Source organism: Lytechinus pictus, chromosome 6 (assembly GCF_037042905.1).
Source record: "Lytechinus pictus isolate F3 Inbred chromosome 6, Lp3.0, whole genome shotgun sequence".
In the NCBI taxonomy this organism is placed as follows: Eukaryota; Metazoa; Echinodermata; class Echinoidea; order Temnopleuroida; family Toxopneustidae; genus Lytechinus; species Lytechinus pictus.
In genome coordinates this window covers 22,668,724-22,693,785 of record NC_087250.1, presented here as the reverse complement: position 1 = coordinate 22,693,785, position 25,062 = coordinate 22,668,724, and the positions used below count along the sequence as shown (strand labels likewise).

The following is a 25,062-nucleotide window of genomic DNA, read 5'->3' as shown; positions in this document are numbered from 1 at the left end:
CGCAATGAGAAGCTTTTCATTCAATGTCTGCTATACATGTACATGAGCACCAATTTGCAAGTGATATCAATATTTAAAACAATTGCCATTTTCCCTCTGAAGCAAAGCCAATGATAACAGTTAACATAATATGGAAAATGGAATTATGCTGTAAATCAATTTGTGATCTTCATTACTCAATTAATGGAAATTCAATTGTAATCTTTGTCTGAGAGGGGAGGTGGAATAATGCTGTAAATCAATATGTTATCGTTATCACAATGATGGGAACGCTATTCCATTTTTTATTAGGGGTAACATATTTTTCAGTCATATTACAAAATAATGGTGTAAATTATTTGCAATCTTTATCACAAGGGGTATGATATTGCTATCATAGAGAGGGGTATGATATTTGTCTCATAAAGAGGGGTAAAATAGTCTTGCATCTCAGAAGGAATGTGGATTAATGGTGTAACTCAATTACTAATCTTTATCACTCAATTATAAACAAAAAAAAAGAATTAATCTTATCATTTTGGGAGAAACATATTTTTCAGTCATAGGGATATGGAATAATTCTGTAAATTATTTGTAATCTTTATCATGAGAGGGATGACATTCAAGCCATAAAGAGGGGTATTATAATCGATAATATCAGAAGGAATTTGGAATATTGGAAATCAACATTACATGTATCTTCATCTTAATAATCGTGGAGGAAATATGGAATAATGTTGTAAACCAGTTTGTAAACTTTATTTTCATAAGGTTGAGGTGTATCATAGGAATATGGACTCATGTAAATTATTTTTCTTCATCATAATGACAGGTATATTTCTATCACAATGAGGGGTATCATTTTCATTGATCTTTGAGGAAGTATATATGTATATTCACCTTCATTACTGGGTTTTGGTGCCCATCTAGATTGCTGATGACCAATCTCATCATATAACTGGTCTTCCACACCTGACATAATAAAACAGATACATAATAATAAATATTATTACAAATGATAAGAAAACTGGTTAACTTTTCTGCAGAAAATAACAGAAACTTCTTTATTTTGAACTTGACAGGGTGCTATTCATTTTACGTAAGGTTTTTTCATATGAATTCGGTCTTTCTTTTTTTTTTTTCTTTATGAGGAAAGCCATTTTAAACATAAATTTAAGAAGTTCAGGTGGTCATTTCAAAAAGCTGTTTATAAGTTACGAGTGACTTTACAAACGACTGGTGACCCTTTCTTAGGAACTACATCAACACCAATGAAAATCTAGTGTCTATTATCTACCACAAGAAAGGGTAACTATTCATTTGTTTGCTTGTAACTTCCCAACAGCTTTATGAAACACCTACCAAGGGCCAATGATATTAAAGCTAAATTACAGTAGTTGCAGTAAAACACTGATTTCGTGAGAAAGTCTGTAAAACCAAGGTTAAGTATGACTATATCATCGTGGATCTAGATCTGGTACAGTTACATAAACTGAACTTTGTGAAATCATAAAATCTAAGCTGAAATACGATCACACTGAAGATCGCCAACACAGATAGGCACACGTGGGACAGTGTATTATTATTGCTGGAATAAAGACCCGACGGAAGTGACCGAATCCGTGCTTATTTTGCTTATTTCTCAGCAATTACACAATTTCTTCCAGAATCCTTTGGCACATATTTTTTATTCATACAAACAGACACTTGGGTGGTCATTATATTAGATTCTGTAAAAAGTCATTTTGAGATCGTTACCAGAACTGGAATTTACCTTTAAGCTTAGCAATTGATCATATAATTGATTGGTAAGATTGATTTGTATATAATGATCATTGCAATGTATCATTAATCAGATCCATAATCGATCGCTAAGGTTTGCGTTAGAGGGCCAAGGAGACAGCCTCACGAAAACTTGCAATTAATCCAAACCTGAATAAAATTTGAAGGATCTAAACTCTTAGGAACCTTTCTCTCAAATAGATTCAATTGATTCATTTTTTTTTTCTTTTATATTTATAGTAACACCAATGTCATTGTGAGTTTGCCTTGAATTCATCACACCTCTTTGCACAACACTTTAATTTGAACAAAACCTTGGGGCCCGCTGCAGAACCTCAGAACAAGTTACAATCAAACGCAACTCAGAAAATCAAACGCAACTTGGTTTTTTTAACCAATCAAAAGTGCTCATGGATTTGCGCTTGATATTTAAACGCAAATCTTTCTCCAAAAGATCACTGATCCCCAATTCTTGCTGAATATGAACAAACATCTACAATGGTGAAGTGGTCAAGTAACCTTGGGCACCAACTCAACCAATAAAAAGGTCCAGGGTTCAATCCCCAGCCTAGCACTTATGCTTTATTCAGTAAAGGCATTTTATCTGCATGTATACTGCTCTCATACCACAGTCAAATGAAATGCGATACACATTATGGGCACCAACATGTGTACTTATATTTTGGAGATTTTGAATGGACGATTTAAATGAGTAATGAAATACATGTAATAGCCTGGTTAAGATTAACAGACTATCTGCACTCAATTGAATAAATATTCAAAACATGTTTATCACAAGTTCATTACTATTGAAGGGGAGAGTGATTAAACATTGAATGAAGAATGGGTAATAATACAACAAAAGGTAATATTCATGATACTAGATACATGTAGGTATAAAGAATTATGCTTACATCAAACCTGTACGCAATATATCTCATAATTACTTTTATAACTGAATAAGTATTAAATGATAGGTATATGCCCAGAAACCTAAATGACTCGGTTTAGGGACATTTTAAAGGCATAATTTAAGGGCTAGAGTGCCTTCAATTTAATGGCGACAGAACTTACTGAGCAGACAAAAATATTAGAGGGGCAAAGCATTACAGGTATATGATGCTTGTCCCTCCATTTCTTCATCGAAACAGAGAGTTCCTGAATCGCACAATATTCTGCATTCACAAAGGCTTTATTCACTGATTTAATTTGTTCAAATTTCAAGAACACTACTGTGTACTCAGAAAATATGAAAAAATGACAAATTTGGTCAAATTATTAATAATCAGAGGATTCTTCCAGAGCGTACACATCAGTCAGGCATGACGCTCTGGACGCTATAATTTCACAAAAAACACTCAACATTCAACAAAGGGTTTATTCGCAATATTTATCCGTTTAAAGGGATGGTCCGGGCTGAAAGTATTTATAGCTTAACAAACAGAGTAGAATTCACTGAGCAAAATGCCGAAATTTCATGAAAATTTGATAAAAAATAACAAAGTTATTGAATTTTAAAGTTTAGCAATATTTTGTGAAAACAGTCGTCATGAATATTTATTAGGTGGGCAGATGATGTCACATCTCCACTTGTTCTTTTGTATTTTATTATATGAAATTAGGTTTATTCAATTTTTTCCTCCAAGAACTAAAAAAATTGGATTGACAATTGATTTAGTGCATTAGATATTTATTGCTGCAACTTATTTCATTATATGAGAGACATATTATTCACACAAGTATGAAATAATGAAAAAAATATGATTTTATGTAATAACATAAGAAAACGGAAAGTGGAGATGTGACATCATCAGCCCACCTAATGAATATTCATGACAACTGTTTTCACAAAATATTGCTAAACTTTAAACTTCAATAACTTTATTATTTGTTATCCGATTTTGATGAAATTTTCGGCATTTTGCTCAATGAATTCTACTCTATGTATTAAGATATAAATATTTTCAGCCCGGACCATCCGTTTAAATATTTTATACTAAAACGAGACGTTCATTCTTTTACCTCGGAAGCTAATATGGGACTGCTGCTGTAGCCTCATGCGGTTGCGTATTTCACTGGGCTTAACCAGGGGATCGTGGACCACCGCTTCCGAAGAAACGGATCTCTGGCGGGGTACAAACTCAGGGGTGAAGCCTATTGGAAGGGGGGTGGGTGGGGTGGCATCATTGGTAATGGGGGTGGGGATGGGCAGGGCGGGGCACGGTGCATCATGCAACACGTATGCATATATAGATATTGAGACCAACCACATCATGCAGACCGTTCGGATATCATCAAATCAAAGTGAAGGTATTCCATTTTTATGCAAATTATCAAGATGTATTCAGAGTAGAAAAGGGATAGAATTGAAAGGTATCAATAAATAGAGGGGGGCAACTTGAATCAGATGCAAGGCAAGAGATTATTACCAACTCATACAATAATGGGAAATTTGTATGCATCAAGAGGAATTTATACAATATAGCAATATTTGAATATATTACGCAAGCCATGATGATTAATATACATAAAATCGTAGGGATGCAAAAGCGTTATGAGACATAGACAACATAAAACAGAGCATGTGGGACCATATAATAATAAAATGAAATAATTATTAAAATAGAGGATTTGTTCATCATTTTTTTTCCAAATGAGAAAAGGGGGAAAGTGCAAGATGTGTAAATAACACAAAATGTTGAAGTTTGATTCAAATTTGAAACCAAAGAATTTGAAAATCAAATCCAGTGGGCAAACATAAAAGAAATACCAAGGTTCCAATTCATGAGAAATAATGGAAAAAGAATTTGGTAATTTTCATTATTTGTAACATTGAACAAATGAAATGAAAATGAAATAAAAAATCAATCAATATCCAGAAGAAATTATGGTGACACACAAATATTGTTGAGATGAACATTTGAAGTAGCAATAAATGAATATATTAATATGATTTAACCCAAAAGAAATACAGACACCAAATTAGTAAGCCATATAAAGGCAAAGATGCAGACAAAAGACAAAAAAAATTGTGAGACCAAAAAATAACACAATAACAGATATAAAATCAACAGTCAATTGAAGACAAAGACAGTTTATGGAGGCAATAAAGAAAGAGGAAAGTACAATGAAAAAAGGAAAGGAAAATAACACTTGATGTGCCAACAATTACAAGGATAAAAAATACAGTATATTTACACCATAGGAACAACACGTTTGCATGTACGGGAAGTTAAAGCAAAAAAAAACACAATTCATTACAATACAAAAAAAGGAACACACATTGCATTAATAGGGAGATACCATTAATTGAATAGGGGGTTGAGGAGAGGAATAGGAAGCCAACATGTGAGGGGTGGAAGGGTGGAAAATGAAGAAAGGATAAATTAGAACAAGAGTCAGGAAAGTTAATGCACTTTCACCAATTCCATTTTTTTATTTCGTTTTTTTTAATGAAATTCACTATGCTCTGAAAGGACATAATCTAAATGAGCAAACTTTTAACTGTTTTTCTAAATGAATTTCACTCAGCTTTGAAAGGAAATAATCAACATCAGATAAATTAATGCTGATGGTTGAATCATTATAACAATAGGTGTATGAAAGAAACGAAGGCAAGACTTCATCATTATTAAGCCAAGATGGAGGATGATATTAATTAAAATGATTCAGACATCATAAACAGATTCTGGGCCAGTATCACTTATTTTTGTGTTTCCTCTGAATCATAATCATAATTCCCTTCATCATATATAATTGTTGATAAATTTCCCTTTTGTTTAAAATTCAAGATTGAAATCTCAAAATTAATTGCCATTCAAGGCAATTAAAGGTAATCAAATACTACGCTCTTTTTACTCTCATAGAGCTTGAATAGAATATCTAATTGGGTATGCGTGGTATATAGGTTATTTCATCATAATACCACTACTATGGATTCAAAGTACTTCAGATGGCCCTATTGCAATTACATGTAAGAGCAATTCCATAAAATATGTACGTCATGAAATTTCTGTCTCTGATTTCTTGTTCTTTTGACAGTCTGTTATGTTTTCAATGGATCATGACTTTGTCAGTTTATGAAGTGAAGCAAAACCTGAGAAAAATGGGCGTAGGACGTAAAAAAAAGGTTGATCATTTTATGGAATTGCCCGAAAGTTACCTCTATTGTAACCTTACCATCCATTGGTTATTTCCATAAAATCCTTGATTTTGATTGGCTGTTGAGCATTGTTACCATGGCAATTGCAATTGTATGGTGAAGTTACCAGTAACTTTCATACAAGAGGGCCCAGACTGGGCAACTTTTAACTGGGAGCAAATTTACATCCATGAAGCGGTAAAAGCAAGCTAAATTCTATTACCCATCCAATACAGACTGAACTACTCTTGTAATTTCACTCCTAGATTCATAAATAATTTATTTACATTCCTAAATATCCAAAATTTATACCTTTTTACTTTTTCCCACTGCTAAACATGAAAAGCGATTCCCACATACATACTGGTATACAGATTACCATTACCATACTTAACATGCATACGTAGGCCCATATTCTGAAGTCGAGTTTAACTTAAACTCAGGTTTAAAGTTGTGGTTTAAGTATGGAAAGCCAATTGCTACATAAATCACTAACAGTAGATATATAATATTTCAGCTCATTTGGCTCTCAAATCATTCATAATTGTGTAGGAAGTATAAATAAATGATTGTCTTCACCATCGATGAATCGGGAAAGAGCACAGTAAACATAAGAAACATGCAACTTAATAAATATTTTGATACTTTTGGCTTCCAATAATTTTAGCACAGAGTTAGACCATGGTCTAAGTTAAACTTGACTTCAGAATACAGGCCATAGTCTTGGAGTACAGTGTATACAGGAAGTATATCATACATGTGAATCTTAACTATTGTTTCGTTGAGAAAGTTTTTTTTTCTAGACAGAGCGTAAGGCACTGCATTAAAAGTCAAAGCGGCTTCTTTCACACAGGAAACCGGCATGTCATGATGGTGGATGTAGGAAAGTGGCTCTGAAAAAATGCCGATAGAATTTTAACCCTATCTAAACTGGGCTATTTCGGACCAGAATATACTGGGGGGGGGTTAATTTGACCCCCTCCCCTCAGATCTCTGCCGCTGATTGCGCGATCGGCGTGAAAATTCGCACGCGCGTAGAGCCGGATGTAAACTACAAGACTATATGGTAAAATCTTCAAAAAATTAATTGTTTAAATTTTTTTATTAATTAATTAAGCAAATAAGGGTATGAAATTTGCCCTAAATTTTGTTTTTTGTGTATGTTTTTGCCTTTAACTCAATTTATATAGCTAGTAGAATGCTAATTTTTGGTGGGAGTATCAATTATTACATTTCTAACAAATATCTACAAAAAATTGCAAAAATTAATGCATGTGTAAATAATTAATTTCTTATGTATTTTATTGTTTTCTAAAATTCTTATGTATTTCTTAGTTTTTTCAAGCCTTTGTTATTATCCCGATGAACTTTGTTTGGGACACTTTTGCGATCATAAATAGCCTAAAATAAATCCATTTAAACCAACAAAAGTAAAAATAATCATACATTTATGATTTTTGGTTGAAAAACACAATTTGCATTGACTTTGTACACGGAATCACGTTTTTGAGCAATTTCGGGTCTGACATGCACTTACAAAATGTTGCGTAATTTCAAAACCGCATACCCGGGCGTCGCAAATTTGGTCTCAAAAGATGCGCAAGACTTGAAAGTAAAAATTCAGAGAGCGGCGCGGTCCAAAACTTCGCGCAGCGGCGTAGTGACGAAATTTGTAGAGGGGGGGGTTGACCCCCCCCTCCCCAGTTTATTAAGGGTTAAAGCACGATTTGTGGCACAGACTTTTGACAAAATGCCCAAGGCAACTTCACTGTCCTAGACTTGCATTAAAAAAATGCACAAGAAACAGGAAATTGATAACACTAAAAGAAATTAATTTGTTGGATCTACATGTATAGTCTAAGACAGCTTGGAATAATCGGTCCATGCCATATGGAGGTGGAAAATCATTATTATCATTTTAGACAATTTTCCTCTAATTCATATCACATCCATGCCACTTACATATGTACACATGTATATATTAAACCATTGTATTGTGCTACATGTACATGTAGGTCTGGAATGGGTACATTAACTACATGTATATTATAATGGTACAAAGGGGTTTATGTTTTCATTCACTTGGAGTCAGGCATTTGTCTTTACACATGGATAGCTGTGGTAATTATAGTAGATCAGTAAACAATATTTCTAGTTACTAGTAACTAAAAATTACGGAGGTTTTCAAGTCATACATATATATTACTAAACTCGTCAACGAAATTACAATTAACAGTCACTAAATTGGGGGTAAAGTGGAACGTTGTGATTACAGTTAGATTTAATTACTATGACTAAACTTTCACCTAACCGTTAGAAAAAATTTAGGACCCACAAATAAAGGATCAACATCATTAGTATTTTTTTGGCGACGTAGGCCCCCAAAACACAAATTCAACAACTGATCAACTGACTGGAAACATATGTCATTGTGCCGTCACAAATCTTGTTTTGCTCAAAATTTGAAAAGAAAATGAGAAAAGTTAAGAAGGGTTATATTTTGTCGTAAGAACATATTATGGTGACCTCCTTTTGCATAGAATTAGAAGAATATTTTAAGATAGTGTCAGGTTGCCAACATCACCATAATTCTAAATTAGACAATGATCTGAGCTGGACTCAAACTATTCAAATTTTGAGGTACGACCTTTCATTAGCCCACCAACGATTCTGCCTTCATATATTTAGGCTGCTCTATACTATATAAACAATGAGTATGGTGTATGTGAATATACCAAAGACACTACAAAATGCAAGAATATAAATAGGGCATACCATGCAGTATGGATACTGATATATGTGTTAAGGGGAATGTGATAGTTTGTTTCATACCTGACGTGGGTGTTTGGGCATCATCTACAGAGACATCTCGACTAAAAAACAAGAAGAGAAAAATATTGAAATGAATTACAGCTGATCTATGGATGGATGGCTTAATGAAAATGAAAAAAATGAAAATCCATATTTTATTGTTCAAAATAGATATCTAATATATAATAGAAATAGAAATACTCAGAAATTAGTTTTGCCCATTTGATCGTGGGCACGGCAGCCACTGAGCAGCACAATATCGACGTAGCTCTATCCAATACATCGTTGAACGCCAAACAGGGTTGCAGAAACGCCCATCTTTTAACGTCTATTTACAAGCTCATGTGATTTCTCATCTATCAGTTTTTCATACAGCATTGCCTGGGGCCTGTCTTACAAAGAGTTGCGATTGATCCGATCAATCGCAACTATAGAAAGCCAGCAAAGTCAACATATAAAATGCATGTTGGATCAAAAACAAATCTCGATATGAATGTATATCCATAAATTCATTGATTTCTTGACAATTTGGTGTGATCTCCTTTTTTTACAAAGGACGTTTGCAAATTTCCTGTAGAAAAATTATGACACTGATGGATTTCCATAGTCACGATTGATTGGATCGATCGTAACTCTTTGTAAGATGGGGCCCTGGTGGGTGTTTCATCAAGCTTTTCGTAAAAAGCTCGACTGGAACATGTTCTAGTGCTAAGTCAGTTACATAGGGATATATTATGTAGCACAAGAATGGGTCACCAGTCGTTCGTTGATTACGATCAGCTTTATGAAACACCCACCAGGGTCCCGTAACACAAAGGTTAGCGATTAATCGTACGCTTGATTTGTACGATTGTACATTGTAGTCAATGGAATCAATCGTAGAAAACCGTTCTACGGTCATTGCTAAGCTTTGTGTTACGGCCCCAGGGACCCGTGTTACAAAGAGTTATAATTGATCCGATCAACCACAACTATGGATGGCCAGCATCATCAACATCTAAAATGCAAATTTGTTCAAAATATTTTCTAGATAGATTGTATTTTCATACATTCCTCATTCTCTTGAAGATTCAGTGTGATTCTCTTTGTTTACCATGGAGATTTTGCAAATTTCCTGTAGAAAAAATTCTGGTAAGGATGGATTTCCATACAGTTGAGATTGATTGGATCAATTGTAACTCTTTGTAAGACGGAGCTGTGGTGTGTGGTAATTATGATAATATTTGTTTGATAATTTGACTTCAACTTTGATTTTATAAAAAGACTTACCTTGGAGAGGGTAACTCCATTGGAGGTCTGTTAGTGATCTCATCTGCCTTGTAAAGCTTCTCTGTTTCTTTCCTCTTCCTGTGGGCTTCCTTCAAGAAACTGTTGTAGATCACAGCTGAGAGAAAGAAAATTAAACAACAAAGAAAGAAAATGAAATAAAAATAACATTGTGTTTTTTATATTGCTCACAAGTACACCTGGGCCCCGTCTTACAAAGATTTACGATTGATCGAATCAATCACAACTATGGACAGCCAGCAACGTCAACATCTAAAATACATGTTTCTTCAAAATATTTCTAGATATGACGTATATTCATACATTCACTATTTTTTTATAATTCAGTGTGATTCTCTTTGTTTCAAAGGACATTGTGCAAATTTCCTGAATAAAAAGACATTGTGCAAATTTCCTGAAGAAAAAGACATTGTGCAAATTTCCTGAAGAAAAAATTATGACGTTGATGGATTTCCATATACTTGAGGTTGATCAGATCAATCTTAACTCTTTGTAAGACAGGGCCCTGGTGGGTGATTCACAAAGAGTTGAATATGAAAGAGTCATATTGAAATAAACTCTTAATAATAATAATAACAATAACGGTATATTTACCGAAGGTAGCCACTTCAGTTCCGAAAACTGTTCTCCCAGCGGGCCCTGCTATTATTATTACCCGGCTAAGCTAGGCTACCTATTCGGTGCACACAGCTTTTTGAGAATTACTTCCTGCCGGTACCCATTTACCTCACCTGGGTCGAGTGCAGCACACTGTGGATGAATTCCTTGCTGAAGGAAATTACACCATGGCCGGGATTTGAACCAACGACCTTCTGTTTCAAAGTCCGGAGACTAATCCACTGGGCCACGACGCTCCACTCTCCTAAGGCACATTTTAAACATCCTCCTCACATTCGCTACGAGAGAGACTCTTCCTTCAACTTTTCAAATCAACAACAATGAAAAGCTGGATGACGTTGGAATATTATCATTATTATCGCGATGCAACATAATTACCCTCACTGGCTTTTGCCTAGCAGCTGTTACGGTTCCAAGACATTAGCTCCGCCGATAATTGCTCTGCTGTAAATTCCACACACTAATCGAATGACCAACTTCAACCCTGGGTTTAACACTACACCCTACCCTAAACCTAAACCTATCCTCAAACCTCATTAAAACCCTAATCCTACACATTAGACGAAAGTAAGCCCAGAGCAATTGTCGCTGAAGCAAATGTTGTGTCACCTCGCTAATGTACTGAATCATATAAATATATCTTCAGTTAAACGAGCCTCATCAAGCTTTGTCCTCATTGTAATGGTATGATACAGTTTAAGTTCAATTCTGGTCACTCTTTGGCTTCGGTGAAAAGACATACCAGCAGATGGAGTCGGTTCAGCTGCAGGTTTTTTCCTAGATCTACATGTATCAATCACTCCATATTCAGGAATTACTGTTAAACAAAATTATTTTTCTGCTTAACAAAATTATTTTGTTTCACTTCCAAGCAATCCACCAAATACATCCTTAGATTTAAAGTAAAAACAATTGCCTTTTTACATTTGGAGAAATAATTATCTTATACTTGTGAGAGTGAAATTAAACTGCAACACATCTGAAAATGGTAGACAAAGTCTATAGACAAAGTCTAGAGACAAAGTCTAGGGCTCCTTAATATAAAGCTTAGCCATTGAGGGAGGTACGAAATTAAACCCGGAGCAATTATCGCGAGAGCAAATATCGCATCACCACTGATACACACACTGTAATTGAAGGAATAAATTCCCATCAGGTCACCACAATGAATACATACTTTGTTCTCTGAACGATGAGCAATTGGCTGTGACTAGTTTTGCAGTGGCTGTCCCGTCCACAAGACGTTGGCCCTCCGCTATGCCGTCCGCAGCCGAGTTGATGTCTTCACACACAGCCACCACTAGGGTCGGTATAGGCTCAACTAACTTCATGAACCACCTGAAATAAGACAAGAAAATCATCATGTTGTAGTTATTCATTCTTGTACAGGTATTTGTATGACAGAAGAAGTAGTAATTCTCACAACTGACAATGACCAAAAATTCCCGGAAGCAGCTCAGGGTACTTAATACTTGTGTGACCCTGTAACTTCTTGTAGCTTGAAGGTAAGAATATTATACAGGAAGAGGGAAAACGCAAGTTAGACCTTCTATACACACATAGAGGCCTTTTCATAAGCTGTTCGTAAGTTATGAAAGACTAAACGCACGACTTGTGACCCATTCTTACGCGACACGATAATCCATATATAACTGAATTATCACCTAAGAACACGTTCCAGTCCTTCCAAAAGTTCTTGGTAATATCATGAATAGCTTTATGAAACACATATCAGGGAACCCTTCATCAAAATGTCTGTCCAACAAGATGTCAGATCTGACTTCTTTCCTTGGTTTTGATTGCCTGAGAAGCATGGTTACAAAGGAAACTGCTGGATAAAATGGACTTGTCAAATGAAATGTCCGACAAGTCCTTTTGTGAAACGCTCCTAAGAGTTGACTGTATTTCAACATACCTTAGCATCTCCAGTGATGCCTTCCGTTGAGCTGCATAGACGAGGATGTAGCCATGGTGAACCCGCTGGTCCCGTAGGCTCTCACTGAGATGATACGAAGAGATCTCAAAGTCCACCCGGCACTTGGTATCGATGAGGAACAAGTCGCTCGTGATGCAGTTCTTCTCGTTGGGCGTGGCCATGAAGTTGTGGCTCGTGATCGGCGACAAGACGAGGTCCGGCTGGAAGGGGTCACCGCAAGTCATGCATAGGCCGATCCTGATGGGGTAGAGAAGGGTGAACGTGTTGGTGATATTGGTGGTGGTGGTGGTGGATTGGGGGAGGAGTTATGCAAATGAGGTCAAAATGAGGTCAAATCAGGAATGTCGTTTTAGACCAGACCTGCTTTATACCAACATATCAAAATTCTACGCATACTTTTCAACAAAGGTTTTTTTTATGTATTTAAGTATTCCCTCTGCCTTGGAAAATGAAATTGTCAAGAAACATTTGTTTTCTATCAAGGTCTTTTCCCTATTTTATACACTCTTTATCTTGCCAATAACATACGTTGCTACTTTCTACATTATACATATATAACAACACTAGAGAGAGGACACCAACCCATAGGAAATGCTACATTTATAGGTCAGCATTACAATCAGAAAAAAATCAAGTGTTTTTATTTGCACTATCTTTGATTTTTCTACTAAAAAATACATCTTATACAACTTGATAAAAACTTAAACATGGCAAAATATTATGTATGAAGAATTTTATCTACACATGATAGAGTTCTCAAAGTAAATGAAATTTACCAAAAAAATACTAGTCTTATGGAATATGGAAAAATGATTAGAAGCCAAACATCATATATTTGAAAACAATCCAAAAATAAATGTGATTGAAGTAATGTATAGGAATAGTAATACAAGATAGCAATATAAGGTATTTAGCAAGGTTTAATGTGCAGTATAGTATCCAACAGAAGTGAGTACATCCCTCAAGGATATGTTGTTAAGCTTTGTATACACCTGTATTTGAAACAAAAGCTTCATAGTCATAAAATATGAAGTATCCTGTCATAAAGGTGTATCATCTTTAAATATTTTCACATACTGTTTGAATTCTATAAAATCATTGAGTGAAGAGTTACAGTAATAAGGAGTGTGCTCAATTCTGTTGGATACCATAAGGTAGTGTGCAAAATGAAAAGGTGGCATGAATGAGTAAGAGTGGTGTACCTATCTAAAGCAGAGAGGCTGCAGTTGTGCGTCCTGAGAAAAGGCAGTACTAATTCAGGTGAGAAGGGATCACCACACGCTATGCACATGCCAATCCTACCATAGGTGAAGGAAAATAGGTGAGTGTGTGTGTGTGCAAGTAGCAGATGAGAAAAGCATGCAAATGATCAGATGGTGCAGTGATAAGCATATACATCATGATATGGGAAGGGATTGAGGGTGAGGTGCAATGAAAGGCAGAGAGAGAAAGATTGAGAGAACACAAGGAGAAGAGATGGAGAGTGAGACAAAGAAATTGGAGAAGGATAGCAAATTTGAGAGAGGGGAGAATGAAGAGAAAATACAAGAAGAGATATGACAAAGGGGAAGCAAGTTAGAGAGGGGGTACTAAGAGAGAAAGAATGAGAGAATACAAGCAGAAGAGAAGGAGAGTGAGACAAAGAGATTGGAGAAGGATAGCAAATTTGAGAGGGAAGAATGAAGAGAAAATACAAGAAGAAAATACAAGAGATATGACAAAGGACAAGCAAGTTAGAGAGGGGGATACTAAGAGAGAAAGAATGAGAGCAAAACAAGAGGAATAGGAGAGTAAGACAAAGAAAAATAAAGTCAGAGAGAGAGAGAGAGAGATAGCATGAGAAGAGATTGTGAACGAACTCAAATAGAAAAAAGGGGCACAGCAAAGAATAAGTAGGGAAAACAAAAAGGAGTAAGGAAAGAGTGAATAACATAGGAAGGGGAAGAAAGAAATAAAGGAAAGAGAGACAAAATGAGAGAATACAAGAGGAAGGTAAGAGTATGATAAAGAGATATAGAGTCATAGAGAGAAAAATAGAATGAGAAGAGATTGTGAAGAAAGTCATTGAAAAAGGGGGGGGGGCACAGTGAAAAACGCGAGAGAAGGGAAAGCAAAACGATAGAAAGGAGAATAAAGACATAGAGGGGAAGAAAGAAATAAAGGAAGGAAGTGGAAGAGGGGGAGAAAAGAGATTGTGAAGAGCATCATAAACAAAGAGTGATAACAAGAGGTAAAGCAAAGAGAAGAGGAAGTGGAAGAGTAGAGTGACACAGGAGATAGGGAAAGAGATAATAACAGGAAGAATTGGTAAATCAAAACATTGAATAAACACGAGCAGAAGGCAAAAAGTGGTCAAATGGAAATTACAAGTCGTGTACAAACATACAAGAATCAGCAGGCAAGAAAGAAATAGAATACAATAAAATAAATATTTGCTGCAGAATGAAATTATCTTTGCAAAGAGTTGGGAGATGCAATGGTTAAGACTAAGATAATATACGGTCATGTAATAGTTAACCATACCAAGTAAATGTGGAAAATATACAACATTGACATGGGTAAATGATAGAAAGTTATAATGAGAACAAATGAAAAGGGCGGAAAAATTAAAAGGATGAAGGCATGAAACAGGCTTTTGCAGAAAAATATATTCATGTCAACTTTATATGAGCTACATATTAATGTACTCGTACACAGAAAAACCTGACATTAGAAAATAACGACTGCCACAAATAATGCCAAAGACAGCAAGACAGAGAGACAAAGGGGGAAAAAGTGAGACAGGGGAGACTGAGAAACAAAGAGAAGGACAAAGACAGGGAAACTGAGATATAGGGCAGAGAAACACAGGGAAAAGACAGAGAGAATGCAAAAGAGAGAGACAAAGAGAAAAAGTGAGACAGAGTGGGACAGAGAGACACAGATAAAAAGGTAGAAAACACAAAGAGAGGAGGAAGGATCCTCAGGTGTTTCACAAAAAGTAAGATGGACTTCAACCATGTCTACTTCATTGGCAGTTACACAAGATCTGATGCCAAAATTAACTTTTTGTGGAACACCTGAAAAATGTGAAGAACATAGAATGTGAATAAAAGATCAGAGATTAAGTGGTAGGAGGTTAAAAACTAGGCCAAATATTAAGCTCATTTAACAACAAGCAAACTGGCGTATAACTAAAAGTCCAAACCTGAAAGCATTATCGCCGTTCTCGCCTCGGTCACTCTCCGCCTGGTTGGGGGTTCCGCTGCGGTATTTCTGACCGGCCACCACCGACCTGAGGGCGTCCTGTATCTGAGATTCGCTGAATTTCTTCCCCTGCCACAGGTTGGTGTTGTCTGGAGGCACATTGACGATTTGACAGTTGTTCAATCTACAGAAAGTAAATAATAAAAATAAAACAAATAATGCACATTTAAGAGTGTGTGGTGGCAATGCAGCACATTCAAGGGTACGTATTTACACTGTGCAACAAGCACAAGTTTTAAAATGTATGCAGTAACTGTTTCATAAAGCAGGTAGGCAGAATGAATTTATAGTGGAAAGAATTTTTTGCTTGAATTCTTCAAAATTTCCTAGGATCACACTGACGACGAGGTCATACCTGCTTTCCATTATGACGTCACAGACGCATCTTATCCACCCAAGGGAATGGAAAAAGTGCATTAATTGCCTACGCGCATGCCAAAACCTGATGATCAGGGTAATGATATATCTGTAACGTGCTTAGCGACGTTGTTCCAATAATAATTATAGTTCATATTTATGTAGCACCTTTTCGGTGAGATACAAAGAGCATTAAAATGCCACCCCTGGCCAGCATAGGAGATGACATATTTACAAATTACCAGGCAGTGACAGTATTGTTCTACTATAACAGTAGAATTTTTCCATTATTATTTCCATATATTAATTTCAATTTTTCTTAGCCCATGATATGATAACTTTATTTTCAAATTTTACTTGAGGCATTTTAAAGACACCATACCTGCTACATAACTTGTCGGCCTGCTCCCTGACTTGGGCCGTGTCAGCCTCCGGACTGGTACTCCGACCGAACATTAGCACCACGGCCAGGTCCCTCAGGGTAGATGAGTTGTACTCCTCCCTATCGGAGAGAATGGTACGTTCCAGGCAATCTCTGACGTACTGGAAACCCTCGAGCGACGTGAAGACACATATGCAACCTGGGGGGGGGGGGGGGTAACACAAAGAGATGCGATTGATAGTTATGACTGACTGTATATTTTTCGTATATGGCTTTCCATAGACTTACGGTTACACACAATTATACAATCGTTATCCTATTTCTTACAGATGCAATGGAATTGTCAAAGATTATACATGTAAGTAAATATCACAGGACAAATTGAGCGATTTCATGTTCAGTCTTGACCTTTTGGTGTTGGTATTACATGTATGTCAATTTTCACACGAGTATAGTACCAGTCATAAAATTAATTTGGTCCTGTAAAGTCACTCATTAGGTGTTGAGCTGTCAATATTGTGATCAAGATTATATGTGTAAACTCAGGATAGGTTTTAGAGCTACATGCAGGAAATGCAAACCCAATTGTGCTTCCAAAACCAACACCGGACTTGAAATCGCCCAATGACAAGCCACTTTTCTTACCTTGCGGAGTGAAGCTTTCCGTTTGGAGTTGATTACCAGGATGAGTTATGTTGCCCTCTATAGTCTTCAGCTCAAGACTGTATAATACCTTATCCAACGTGTAGTCCCCGTCATATGATTGCGACTGCAAAGGATGGGAAGATATACAAGATTAGACCCAATCCTATATAGTGCTATTCCATGCTAGAAAAATCAGCCATTTTCACATTCTTTAATCTGCTGTCCAAATGAACGAAGAACTTCAATTTGCTTTGTGGTGATATCAAAGTACTACTGGGTAGACATGCAAAAAACTGACAACCAACAAAAATATGTTGTACATTGGTGAATTAGAGCTTAGAATGTTAAGTGTCGTATAAGACATTTCTGTGTCCCGTACGACACAACATTTCCACCTATAATTCACCTTCACCCATAATCAATTTTTTTTGTGTTGGTTATTAGTTTTTCACATGACTACCCACTATAGCTTTATCATTGATAAAAAAGAATATTTTATTGCTCAAGCATTCGGCTAGGAAACTAGACATTGTTGTCAAAATGCAAATGTCCCGTACGACACGTACGGAATCGCTCTATATCTGTATCTATTGAGTTCCTGATCGTGATTCTCAAGTGAATATCGTTGGACAACAAGAACGGTTGAGAGAGCTTAATACTTATAGTACATTTTAGGAGTCAATTGCCACCACTTTGCAGTTTGCTGGAGGGACTGCACTAATTCTTCCTTTTCTGACAGTAACCCACAGTTTTTTTTTTCATGTCTCAGGGGTCTTGCCGTCATGAAACAAATGATCTGCACATTATTTCATCAAACTTTTTATTAGTAATTTTCCCAATGTTATCCTTTAAATCAGTTGAGAAACAATTTTTTGGGGGAAATTCCCAGATGCGATTCCTCGTGAAACCCTCCTCTACATTGAAATCACTGTATCTGTTTGGCTTAGAAACGGTGTGTCTGTGAAAATCATTTCGCATGATGCTTTATGAAACCTTCCCCCATACTAAAATCCTTGCATGTGATTGGCTTAGAAACAATTTGTCAGCAAAAGTCCCTGACATCATGCTAATGACACCCTCCCCATAATGAACTCCTTGCATCAGACTGGCTAAATCATAATTTGAAATAGTGTTGAATGGGTTAAAAGGGTTTGATGAAACATCGCCCATGTCCCACCATCCTTTATTATATCTATTTCTTTTGACATTGAATATAAATAAAGCAAAATTTATTTTATGAAGAGCTTAAAGCACACTCGGTAAAAATTTTGATTTACAAATTTGAATAGCATTTTTGGTCATAAGAGAAAAGCTCTCAACTAAGTAAAAAAGCTCTCAACTAAGTAATGTACAGTCCTATGTAAAAACAGGCTATACAAAAGACTTTATGCATAGCAGACTTTCAAAAATATGGAGCAAATTGCGATGCGATACCAGGAAAATTATTCCCTGTACACTGTATATCTGATAATGAAGAAACAGAAATATTGCTATTACTTAAAACTGTAGAACTGAAAACAGTATGAATGTTAATTTAGAAATATTACTTGGCCATCATGGAGTGGGAATATGAATGATAAAAATTAATCAATTTTGAAATTGAATAACTAATTAAATAAAATTTTAGTATTTGACTTTACAAAAAATTGAATTGTATGAATTTTAATTAAGTTGATGTTTTAAACAATATTTGTGTACATGCATGACATATTAGAAAATAAAAAAATACATTGTTGTTATGGACCATATAAAATTATTGGCTGGAAAGAGTGGATTCAATATAAAGATGACAGTTGATATTATATTTAAGATGCAAACAGGTGCAAACACATCACTGCATATTTTCATTACTAGAAAAGGGTTTTAGGGTAAATTGCCAATTCATCTACTGCTAACTCGTCCAGTCCCCAAATGGTCAAACTTCATTTAGTCTAATACCATTCCGTCCATCAACACTGCGTCTAACAACCATCCAATGACCATTTGGTCCAATCATCACTTCGTCTAATCACAAGTTCGTCTTTGACCATTTCGTCTCATTATGCGTTGGTCTAATATCTATTTACTTTCATTCATTTTGCCCAATTAACACTTTGTCCAATTAGACCAAATGGTATGTGGACTAAATGGCTATTGGACCAACTGATTATTAGATGAAATGGTGAGTGGTCGTAATGGCAATTAGACCATGTGGATGGGGATAGTGGACCAACTGATGGTAGACCAAATGATAGTAGACAAGCTGGCAATTGGAATTACGAGTAGCCCAATTGAAAATAAACCAGTCTTAGTATTTTTCTTATGCCTATCATTGCCATTGTTATAGCTTCTTATATTTCTTCTATGCCCCCAAGAGTGGCCGTCAAAGAAATAAAATCATTGTCATTGTATGGTTCATTTTTACTTGGTCGACAAGTAGCTGGTCACTTTTTGACGGGATCCCTGCTTTTGCAGGGAAGTCTCCTTTGCTATAAGGGTATTCAAGGCTTGATAAATAAAAATGATGTTAATAATAATAAGTATATTGGACAACTCAAACTTTCATAGATGTAACATCATAATATCTGCTTGATTTACTCATACCTGAGTAACTTATTTGTGTGATTTGTTTTGTTCAAGTATGTCTATAATCTTACAATATACCATGGGAAAACAAATTGATTTGTAATTATCATGTTGCGAAGACAAAATAAAATATCTTGTATCTTTTACTAAGATTCCTTAATTTCCCTAAATTCCCTGACATAAAATAGGACAAACATAAAATAGGTTAAAATGCTTGTGCCAAATATTGGTGTGTGCAGTGCGTGTGACTCACAGCAAATCTGAATTAAATTTTTTGATCTTGGTGATTCAGAAAAACAAAAAATAAACTCATTTTTTGAAAATAAGAAGATATATATGCAACAAATCACAAACACACACTGTTTATTTCCTATGTTGATATTATCATTTCATGTTATGAATATTCACTGCTACTCGAGTTGAGTTTCCATTTAATATTTATTCCAAAAATATTTCAACTATTTAATATGATGAGTTATATATCCCATACATTGTCAATTTTTAAATTATTCAAATTATTATTCAAATGAAATTGTTAAAGAATATTATTATGGAAAATAAATAAATAATGTGGAATTATGAGTAAATTCATCAAATACGGTGTAGATAGCATAATCAGTCAGTTTATACCATGAAATATGATAGAATATTGGTGAATATTAATGAAATCTGTTAGCAAATTCTTGAGGGTGTGCATCATACGCATACCTGGGACAAACTTCTTCCGCTGCCCTGTTTAGCCTGCGAATTCTACAAAAGTCATGTAAGATTCCGAATTTCATACAGTATAGAAAAGCCAGAAAAGATTGCAATACAGATAAATATTTATGAAGAACAAGAAACACTTTGGGCCGTATTCTGAAGTCGGGTTTAAGTTAGACTAAGGTTTAAAGTTGTGGTTTAAGTATGGACAGCCAATTGTTACATAAATCACTAACAATAGATATATCATATTTCAGCTCATTTGGCTCTCAAATCATTCATAATTGTCTAGGAAGTATGAAAAATTATTGTCTTCACCATCGATGAATCAGGAAAGAGCACAGTAAACAGAAGAAACATACAACTTAATAAAAAAAATTGATACTTTTGGCTTCCCATACTTAAACCACAACTTTAAACCTGAGTTTAAGTTAAACCCGACTTCAGAATACGGGCCTTTGTATCTTTATAAAGAAAACTGAATGAAATAAAACAAAAAATAACTGATCTGTTTGAACAAAAATTTGGTTGAAGGAATAATGATATATAAATGTAGTTGTCATTCTTTATTTGAATTTTTATTGGGTTGATTACATGTACAAGGTAATCAGTTAAGTCATATATCCTCTGTAATCCAAGTTTCCTATCTGAAGAGGAAGACTATCCCATTTAATATAGGTTTATTGCCGCGATATAATTTCACTCCCCAAAACATTTACATATAACCTTCATGAACTTAGTAGCACAAAAAGTTGAATTGTTTGAAATTGATTCATTTGGTTTTTGCCTACATGGAGCAATTGACCACAATCCAGTTTCAGATTCCAAATCTCTCAAAAAATCAAAGCTTCATAAAAACATTACCTTTGCCAGTTATTCCTTCAAAATTTCACTTGGATATATAAATGCCTATTGTTATTGTTATTATCGCTTAATATGATACAGTCTTCGTGATCTTTCATTTTTCTGATGAGTTAGAAACAAACATTCCATAGTACATTGGGTTTTATTAACAAAAGGTCTATTTTACCACGTAGGGTGCAAACCTATACATTGTCTATACAGTTAATGTGCAGTCCCATACCTTGATTTCTGTGTCAAGCTCATCAGCTAACCCATCTTCGCCTATCACCACTATATTAAGTCGGTTACTTGAGTCATCCCATGTCCCCAGTTCTTTGATTGGTGACCTGCGAAGAAAAGAAAAATATACATGGTTGAAGATCTCTGGTCCCTTTGAGATGACCTTAAAGCAGATACGAATCAATAGCGCCATCTCCAGTCCTCAACTACTCATACCTGGCCAGTTTCCTGACCCATAATGCTAGTGTAGTCTAGTAATATAGACCCGCTTGAATGATAACATGTTAATCATCTATTCCATACATTTATAATTATGTTACCAAGTAGCAAAACAATTACTTTTCCTCTAAAATCATATTAGTTTCTCTATACAAATAAAGTTATAGGTCAATTCAGTCTCTGTAGTATTAGGAGATATCTGAAAACGTATATTTTAAGACTGTGTATTTATAACACACAGTTAATAAGAGACCACACGCAGTTCACTCCCCCTTTAAACCTGAGACTTAGATTTAAAGCTATATTAAGGAGTCTTCAAATGAAAGTTGAAATAATCTCACTTTTGTACTGTTCGTTCTATACAACATTGAGTTAGTATTTCCAAACACTTCTTAAAATAATGAGACTACTATTTAAAGCTATATTAAAGGAGGCTTCAAATAAAAGTTGAAATAATCTCACTTTTGTACTGTTCGTTCTATACAGCATTGAGTCAGTATTTCCAAACACTTCTTAAAATAATGAGACTACTATTTAAAGCTATATTAAAGGAGGCTTCAAATTAAAGTTGAAATAATCTCACTTTTGTACTGTTCGTTCTATACAGCATTGAGTCAGTATTTCCAAACACTTCTTAAAATAATGAAACTACTATTTAAAGCTATACTAAAGGAGGCTTCAAATGAAAGTTGAAATAATCTCACTTTTGTACTGTTCGTTCTATACAGCACTGGGTTAGTTTTTCCATACACTTCTCTCCATAGTAGCAGCTGTCTGTGGTAGGATTATGTACAAAAGCAAGTTGCTTTATCAACATGATGTATCGCTCTAGACTCATCTCCGATAGCTTCTGCCATCTGGAAGAGAAAGGGGAGAAAAATTGATGAAGTTTGATAATAAAATTCCGCTTTATAATAGCGCTTAATAAATCAGAACAACATGTCAACGTGTAATAATAGCAGGGCCTGCTGGGAGAACAGTTTTCAGAACTGAAGTGGCTTTTCTGGGTAAATATACCTATAGCCTATCATCATTATTATGATTATTATGTCTAAGCCCTTCCAAATATATTTACATCAGATTCAATCAGTCATTTCCGCACACAATGTGTGCACATCCTCCACTCCCTGGGGAGTTTTCTAGTTAGCCACCGGTGATGCACACACAGTACTGGACCAGCTACAATGACTTTTATGTCCTACTGAGTACCCATTTGGCACCTGGGTCGAGAGTGGCAAGTGTGGATTAACGCCTTGCCAAAGGACACTAGACCATGGTGGGATTCGAACACACGACCCTCTGTTTACAAGCTGAAAGTCTGAACCACTACACCACAACTCTTCCATAGTTTAGAAGAAAAGCAGTTAAACTACTTGTAAACATTTCAAAGTGAGAGCAATAAAGGACACATTCTTGTGAGTAAATAGACAATGATATCCCACCCTCCTCCTGAGCCTTGCTCTTTTGTCTCTCTATATTTTTATCAAAGCACTTTTTCTGCGTATCCACTGGATCCAGGACTGGAGGAAATCAACAGAAGAAGATAATTATCAGTTTTCAATTGATAAAAATCAATCCATATGTATTTCTCTATTTTAAAATACTACTGCAGTGGTATTACTCCTTACAATTAGGGAGTTTACACACAGCAAGGTAGGAAGGATTCAACAACGTAGAAAAATGTATTGTCAAATAATAATAATAATAATAGTACAGTTCTTAAATACACGTAACACCTACAGGTCTCTATGCGTGAGGAAAGCAAGAAATGTGGTGAGAATTGTAAATTTAAAAATTAGACATCAAATAATTATACATAAGATCAAAGAATATTAAACATGGATTGGACCTACATGTGACTAAGTTAAACATTCTGAAAGAGGTGGGTTTTTAATTGTACTTTGAATTTCTCAAGCTGGGTAATATTTCTTAATGTTGGTGGTAGAGAATTCCATTGTGCTGGTGCAGCTTTTTGGAAAGCCCGATCCCCATATGATTTGGTCTTGACAGTAATTTCAGAAAGAAGATTTTGTGAGCCAGAACGGAGAATGCCCCTCATGACAAAGAACAACCAAGAAGTCTTTGTCAAAAATTGGTGAATCAAAACAGTGGTTTAGTCCATGACTCTGGACAAACGACATATTTGTAATTTTTTGTCAGCTCCGAAACATAAGATGAAACTGCTGCTCCGGTTCACCGATTTTCGACAAAGACCTCCCAGCTGTTCTTTGTCACTTGACAGGTATTTGCAATATATTTACTGGCCCATATTCTAAAGTCAAGTTTAACTTAGACTATGGTCTAACTCTGTGCTAAAATTATGGGAAGCCAAAAGTGTCAAACTTATTATCAAGTTGTATGTTTCTTATGTTTACTGTGCTCTTTCCTGATTCATCGATGGTGAAGACAATCATCTATTTATACTTCCTAGACAATTATGAATGATTTGAGAGCCAAATGAGCTGAAATATGATATCTCTACTGTTAGTGATTTATGTAACAATTGGCTATCCATACTTAAACCACAACTTTAAACCCGAGTTTAAGTTAAACCCGACTTCAGAAAAAGGCCTACTGTGTCTTTGATTCCTCCATACGCCATGAAGTGAAAACTCCATACTATCAATTAAGATTCAACTCATTATCTCACCTAGGCTCATGCTCCAGTTGTTTGACCAATTTCTCCACCTCTTTGCTTGGTTTTTGTGTGATATCCACTCTCGCAAGGAGAGCGTATTTCTCTATGAGTAGTTCAATAAAGTCAGACTGAGCTCTCGCTTGAATGTCCTCTTGATGTACATTATAAATGGCTATCTTCGTGCTTTCGTCCAGCTCCTTGTAGCTTTCATGGTTGGAGATCGCTTCCATGACAACGTCTTCATCCATGGAACGGAAAGGGAGGACGATGTTTGGGAGAGATTCCAAGAGCTTCTTGAATTCCGCTTTCATTCTGAAATGAGATGAAATTGGGTGAAAATGTTCAATGAATCAATGTAGAGATTTTGTGGTATGTCCATGTTTCTTCCAAGGGCATATGTTTGATCCCGGAAAAGATCATACAATATTGTTTTGGCAAGTATGTTCTTGTCATCTTTTAGCGGAATGAAAAATAGTCTATCCCTTTACAGACATGTACCCCTTGTACTCACCTCAATTTCCCCCTAAAACTCAGTCCATGTTCCCAAAAACTTACATTTGACCCTAGCAAATACCACTCTTTCCCCTTAACGCGCATTTCCCCCTAAGACTCATTTCTCTTTCCTCTTCGCAGCATTGAGCCTATTGACTTGATCTTGGAAGCAATTCTCA

At 35.5% G+C, this 25,062-nt stretch overlaps 1 protein-coding gene across 15 annotated transcripts in view; it reads right to left on the bottom strand.

The window, feature by feature from the left end:
• Positions 1–25,062, bottom strand: part of LOC129263667 (rho GTPase-activating protein 5-like) — a 115,760-nt gene that overhangs the window by 73,563 nt on the left and 17,135 nt on the right. For 8 of the 15 annotated variants that reach the window (XM_064101205.1, XM_064101204.1, XM_064101211.1 and 5 more), the window contains exons 6-17: positions 24,404–24,703; positions 22,458–22,610; positions 21,536–21,641; positions 20,458–20,499; positions 17,185–17,308; positions 16,540–16,738; positions 15,742–15,924; positions 12,534–12,791; positions 11,796–11,956; positions 9,983–10,097; positions 8,735–8,775; positions 880–951 (exon numbers count right to left, since the gene is read on the bottom strand). In XM_064101205.1, coding sequence (XP_063957275.1) covers positions 880–951; positions 8,735–8,775; positions 9,983–10,097; positions 11,796–11,956; positions 12,534–12,791; positions 15,742–15,924; positions 16,540–16,738; positions 17,185–17,308; positions 20,458–20,499; positions 21,536–21,641; positions 22,458–22,610; positions 24,404–24,703 — 1,754 coding nt within the window. The remainder of the gene's footprint in view (positions 1–879; positions 952–8,734; positions 8,776–9,982; positions 10,098–11,795; positions 11,957–12,533; positions 12,792–15,741; positions 15,925–16,539; positions 16,739–17,184; positions 17,309–20,457; positions 20,500–21,535; positions 21,642–22,457; positions 22,611–24,403; positions 24,704–25,062) is intronic. The other 7 variants (XM_064101206.1, XM_064101212.1, XM_064101210.1 and 4 more) reach the window with 1 other exon arrangement.